This window comes from Asparagus officinalis, chromosome 3 (genome assembly GCF_001876935.1).
Source record: "Asparagus officinalis chromosome 3, Aspof.V1, whole genome shotgun sequence".
Classification (NCBI taxonomy): domain Eukaryota; kingdom Viridiplantae; phylum Streptophyta; class Magnoliopsida; order Asparagales; family Asparagaceae; genus Asparagus; species Asparagus officinalis.
In genome coordinates, this window is record NC_033796.1 from 3,146,721 (window position 1) to 3,153,530 (window position 6,810).

At 38.4% G+C, this 6,810-nt stretch overlaps 1 protein-coding gene across 1 annotated transcript; it reads left to right on the forward strand.

Annotated features, from left to right (window-relative positions):
- Positions 1,135-4,770, forward strand: LOC109832660. The gene is made up of 3 exons (XM_020400054.1): positions 1,135-1,344; positions 2,002-2,129; positions 4,073-4,770. The coding sequence occupies exons 2-3, from the start codon at positions 2,011-2,013 to the stop codon at positions 4,416-4,418; spliced, it is 465 nt and encodes a 154-aa protein (XP_020255643.1). The 5' UTR covers positions 1,135-1,344; positions 2,002-2,010; the 3' UTR covers positions 4,419-4,770.

Sequence of the window (6,810 nt, forward strand, 5' to 3'; positions counted from 1 at the left end):
AAATTTTTATTCTCATTTATTTCTAAACCCACATACTTTCAAAAAGTAGTATGCTTAAAGTTATGATTTTATCAGAAAGACAGAATCTTGTATGACTTACAATTTTTTTTTATTTTACATTTGTACATCCACATATGTTACAAAAACTACATGCGAGAGAAAAAAAAAAGTGGATCGATTGGAACTAGTTTTAGTATGAATTTGTTTTGGATTTAGATCATCGTATCATTTCTAACTTTAAACCAATCCAAATTAGAAAATCGTATCCGACAGCGTAATCAAACCCTCCCTAGTTGCCACCATCATAATTATCATTAATTTATCAATTTATGCTTTCTAACCTTTACTTTTCCTAAAAAGTGAATGAAAACATCATGAAGTAAGCTCACTGACGGTGACCACACCTCAATAGCGGTATATAATAAGAAAAATGCTAAGTGAATTATTTTCGCTTGTATTTATTTGGTGTTCTCACTCACAAAAAGAGAGTGTGATTATAAGAACTCATCACCCGAAAATTGTAATGACGAGTCATCATGGTCCTACTTTTTTGTGAGTAGGAGTAACAAATAAGTACAATGAGAATAGTACACTTATCACTACCCTAAAAATAAAGCCAGCACTCTGTCCTCGATGAATTATTAAATAAGTGTTATCCGTTAAATTATTGAATATTGGGATCTATTTATGGATACAAAGTTTAGCATACATATCAAATATTACGGACCGCTCCTGCTAGATATTTTCCGGGAACTTGGTCAATATTTTCTTTCAAAACAAAATAAAATTTGGCAAAAATACCATATATCAGGTTGTTTTGGGAGGGGGTGGGTCCGAGAATAAGCCAGGTTAAATCTTCGGGTATGGAAATAAAAAGCCATCACTCGAACCTGAAGCGCCCAATTAATGTACCTATCCTCTTCGCACCTCCAACGGTGGGCCCCACTAAAATCAACTTAATTAATTAGCGACGTAGTTTATTAACCACTAGGTTAATTAGAGGTTAATTAATTGCCCTCCCCCTAAGCACTACCCGCTCCCTTCTGCCCGAATTCTACGGGCAGCGGATTCGACCCGCTAATTCAAGAGCTACCCGAGCAGACCGCTGCCCGCTCTCACCCTAAACCTCTCATCTTCCCTTTTTCGGCCTTAAAAAAATTTCGAAAAATATCCTCCTTCCTCTACTTTCTCTATATATTCTCACCTCGCTTCTCAGCCGTTGGATTGAACGGAGATCAGGATTTAACGGTCTAGATTTCGTTAGGGCTTTCCTGCTGGTTTTTGCTCGGTTTTGTTTGAGAAAACTCCAGATCTGCTGGTTTTGAGCTTAGATCTGCCATCAAGGTACTACCTTTGCTCGTAACTAGTGGTTTTTGAGTTGATTATGGGTTTTATTGGGAGAAATTGGGGTTTTAGGGTTTGTTTCTTTCGTTTTTGGTGCTGGTTGAGTGAGCTTGAGCGAGTGTTTGTTCTATTTTTGGATTTTGAGTGCAGTTTCTGTTTGTTTTTTGTTTTTGACGAGATTTAGAGGTTTTTGCTCTGGGTTTTTTTCCCTTTAATTACGTTGGAACTCGATCAAATTATAACTGTTTCATGATGTTTTAGTATTTTCAGTAAAAAAGAAGTTTGGTGGTTGTTCTCTTTTCTTTCACTAATTTTTTCAAATTCGATGATGCTTTCAGACAAATTCGTGTTATTTTCTTAGCAAGATTTGCACTCTGTTTTTTATTTTGTGGAATTATGTAATATTCTCCTTCAACTTTTGTCCAAAAAATTACAGAATTTCACACGACAGACCTCGAATTTCTGGTTAAATTAGAAAAGCCGAGTTTTCTTCATCGCAATTTTGCTATTTTTGTAATTATTATTCTTCTCCTTCAAAATTTCAACAAAGTCCCTTTCCTTATTGTTTCTTTTTTTTTTTATCTTTTTCAGGAAAGCACTCCTTTTTTTTTTAGATCTTTGAGTTCGTTATCTAACGGTTTCCTTTACATCTCGCAGTCTGTGCACATGGAGACGGTGGTTCTGCCATCGGCCGTTAACTTGGGCCTGCTAACCTGCGCCGCAGCCGAGGCCCCCTGGCCTCCGGTATCCTCACCGCCCTCGCCACCGCTCACCTCCCAACAGCGGTAACCTTACCTCCTTATCTCTTTGCTATTCTCACCTTCCCACGTCCTCGGAGTGAAAAGTTATCGGCTGCTAACGTGCGCTGGTGCCGGATCCTAAAAAGAGGGGTGCATTATGGTTTTGGGTTTTGATTTCAGTTCCGGAAGCGGGGCCCACTTGAGGATTAAAAGCATCCTCTTGGTTTTTAATAGTTTTGTTTTATTGCGGTGGTGGTTGTGATATTTTTTTTTTCCGGAATATTCGAGTTTAGGTGGCGAATATTCGTTTGCATTTGGTTTCTTTATTCCTACTCCCCTTTTTCAAATGTTACGCTTCATTGACTCTGATTGCGTAGGGGCCGATAGTCAAGGTGTAGGTTGTATGAAACCGGGTTGGGAATATAATAGTAAAAAAATTACTTTGTAATTAATGATGCCACACGTGTGCACGTGAGCGTGACTTTTGATCGAGCTCTAGAAGTCGCTGGCTCCGGGTGACGTGGCACGTGTCAGTTCAGTTTTTTTTTTTCAGGCGGAACAGATAAGCTCCTTGATAAAAATTTCGCTTGTCCTTATCTCATTTTAGGCTAAATATCAGAAAACCCCCTTGACTTTGGACGGTTATCAGATGACCCCCTTAACTTTCGAAATATCAGAAGGCCTCTTAAGTTCGGTGTTTATCAAAAGAGCCCTTCAAGATTAAGGTTTTATATAAACCCCTCTAACAGCGTTAACAACAATTTCGGACATCGGTGGGTAAAAATTATGCATGAGAATAGTTTTTCCAAGTGAAAATAGGCGGTTCACACGTGGGGTTCTGACAAAATATTAAACTTAAAAAGACTTTTGGTTCCAGGGAGTTGTACTATTTAGAAAGTTGAAAATGAAACAATACTTTGCAAACTTTTTGATATTTGGTTCCCTTGAACTTGCGCTCTAAGTAATGTGACTCTGTCAGCATATTGGTTAGCTTCAACTGGTTTTGAAATATTTACGCAAGATAAAATGATTTGAACTGAATTGGTTGAACTTGACTTTAACCACATAAACCAAGAAATATTGGTTACCTTCGACTGATATTGAAATATTGCGTTTGATAGGTTGGACTTGACTTTAACCACATAAACCATGAAATATCGGTTAGCTTCAACTGATATTGAAATATTGCGTTGCATAGGTTCAACTTGACTTCAACCACATAAATGAAGAAATATTGGTTAGCTTCGACTGATATTTTAATATTTATAAAGAAACCAAGAAAATATTGATTAGCGACTCCCTCTTGTTAGCTATATGTAGAATGAAGTCGTAATCATGCACGCTAGAGTAAAACTTGTTTGATTGTTCAACAGATGATTATTTGGTTTTGTTTTGTTAGTGTCCTGATGCGGGTAGGCAATGATCAAAGCATATAATAGTCTGAGTTGAATTGATATTTATGGGCACTAGAGTAAAATTTTGTTTGATTATCCATATAGTTTTTTTAAGTTTTGTTATTATCACGATGCAAGTATGCACGTAGGGGAGTAATCAAAGCATAGCTTAGTCCCGTTGGATTTTTTTAAGCACATCAGCTAGATGCTTCGCAATTCCTTAAAAGTGATGTAGAAGGGTTCTTAGTTTCTCGTTGATGTTTTTCTTTGTGTATATGTGAGGCTCCTCACCTCTTGTAAGGAAGAATGTCCTTCTCTCATTAACTTCATAAGCCCTGAACCTATGCCCCTTTTATTATATCCAACCCCTGAAAAAGTAGTTGGTATTTTTACATGGATTTTGGATGAAGTTTTTTGCAGCAGAATACAAGTTTGGGTTAAAGGGGGTAAAAGAAGAAGGTCGTGAGTATATTTCTTCTCTTCTTCACAGTGAAGGAGCCAAAAGAAAAAAATAAATTATGATCTAAACTCTTTGCTAACAAAAGGAAGAACATGGATTATGATCTTGACCATCTCAGTTTCGTGTTGTTTCAGGATCCATTTGGGTTTCCGACATCGATCAAACCTGAACATGAAAAGGTTCAACAGAGCAAAAACAATTCCCAGCCAGTGGATGCTGATGATGATGAAGATGGGGATGAAGAGGGGGGTGATGATGGAGACTATGGGGAGGGTGAAGAGGATGCATCAGAGGAAGAAGGAGAAGGATACGAAAAGCCTAACAATACCAATGGCAAAAAGGCGCCAGGTGGGGATGCTGGTGGAGAAGAAAACGGAGAGGACGAGGAAGAGCCTGAAGACCAAGAGGATGGCGATGACGATGACGACGACGACGATGACGATGATGATGATGGAGGTGATGATGAGGAAGAAGTGGTAGAGGAGGAAGAGGATCAGGAAAATGATGAGGAAGAAGAAGACGAGGATGATGATGAGGAAGAGGCGCTCCCTCCACCAAAGAAGAGGAAGAAGTGAAGCCGTTGCAATCCCCCTTTCATGCTCTTTTCCAGACTTTCGAGCTTGCCGTCGTCTTTTATCTAGAGTACCCTTGGGATTGATGACGGTTTTATGTAGGAGTGTTGTTATTTTCCATGTACTAGAGAGAGAGAGAGAGAGAGGTTATCAAACTCTGGAGACAATGGCATTGAGCCAGAGTGATCATTGTCTTGATTCAGGGAAACAATGTTAAATTTATACAGAGTTTGGTGATAATTTGGCGTTGGTTTTTTTTATAGGGTGTTTAGTTTTTTCTTTAGAACCTGTAACGAAAGGTTGTTGTCTGGTGGATCTGATGGATGTGGTCAATGCAGGCACGCCGCCGCCGCCATTCGAATATTTAGCTTGAGAAATTATGGCAAGTATTTTGCTGAATTATTAAATTGAGCAAACCAAGCATCTTTCCGTTCTCGAAAATGCGACTGATCAGCTAACTTGTCCTGATCAAGACTATCAAAAGAGATTGATTCTTGTTATAATACAAAAGATTTGTGATAACTTTCAGGATATGTGAAGCTGGGGGTGGTGCCGCGATGCTCCAACCCTGAACCGTACTTCGAACATACAGATTTTATGTATCTAAATTATGAGTAACGAGCTAAGGATCGATGGTTATGTTTATACATATCGTCATCGTAAGAGGGAACCACTGATCGACGACTAGCCCTTGCACTCGTGGTAACAATTTGATTATTTCCTCGCATCTGCGCTGACATGCTATAGTTTCACCTACAGCTTTGCTGCAGCGCGCTTGTGGTAGCAATTTGATTCTTTCCTCGCATCTGCGCTGACACGCTACAGTTTCACCTACAGCTCTGCTGCAGCGCGACACGCACGAATCCATCGTAGACTTGCACTGTTCGCAACACGTAAGTGCAACTGGCTGAAACCGTCCATCGCTACCGAATGATTTTTCAGCATTAGAGATAACGAACAAGAGCATGGATAGCAGCAGTGTAGCCGCGGAGAGTTTTCTCTCTTTTGATAGAAGGAGGGGAAGATGCGAGACCATCGTTGGTTTGGTTTCAATCCAGATTAAATGAAATGTTATCAGGATTTTATAAAGAGGAACGCACGAAAGCTATTTCAGGTACTTTTTGCATGACTCTTCAAATTTTTTGGCAACTTGAAGTCTGGAAATGCTTTAAGCCTGAACTTTCATTTTATTTCTTTATTTAGGTAACTCATAAGTTTATTTTTGAACCGGCGCGACTTTAAACTGGTTATTGACAGAATCCGTTGAAGAGAAATCATATTCTATGCTCTGAATCATGAAATACCATCTGCAGAGACTGATTCTGTACATATCGATGAATCCATTCGTGATTCCAGAAATCATCCAAAGTCCATAATATCTAAAGAACCTACAACCAATACACGGATTTCCTTCGATATCAATTTTTTTTTGGATCAGAGTGATCGGTGACATCCGTTTGCATAAAACTTTTCATCGATCAGATAGAAGCAACGGAATTGTCTCTGTGGAGACGGATGCAGATTGCTAGCAATCTCAAAGCAAATACCTTCTACAGTAGAAAACATATTTCGATTGAAAAAAAGTTTCATTTCAAACTGAAGAAACTAGTCCATTCCTATTGCATTCACGACTCGAAAAGTATCCAAAAAATATAGGCAAAATTTATTTTTCCTCACAAGGCTCAAAACTTAAACTCAGATCCTACGGCGACAGAAATTGACAAATACATAAACACGAGAGCATATATGAGCTCGTAACTTCTCAAGACGTGGACTTATTTCTCATTCTTGAAACTATAGTAGCTTGTAAATTCTTAATGGGTGAGCAGTCGAGTCATAGGGCAAATTTCAGTTATTATAGGTTTAACGTCTTATATATGAAAAAATTGATGTATTTTCTAAACAGAATTCTTACAATCCTTGTTTTCTGATGGTTGTGGTCAATGCAGACCTTAGAGCTCCATTCAGATGCTAGCTTGAGAAATTCGACGGTCTGTTGTTGATGAATTATGTTGCCGCTGAGAAAAGCTGGTTTCTTTTTCATTCTTTAGCGATTTTTCGCTAGCCGAGACAACGAACCGAAGCATGAGTAGCATTGCTGCTTTGGCTATAATTCAAACTCTATACGAACTATTTTCAGGATTGCAAATTATGCATGAGAGAATGAAAAAAAAAAGGTAAATCTTGAATGTAACGCAGTGTTAAAGACCATCTTTTAGTAAAACACAACTGATTTTTCTGTAAAACAATATTTCCTGACATTTAAGAGCGTTCAATTAGCACAAAATGATCAGAAAGAA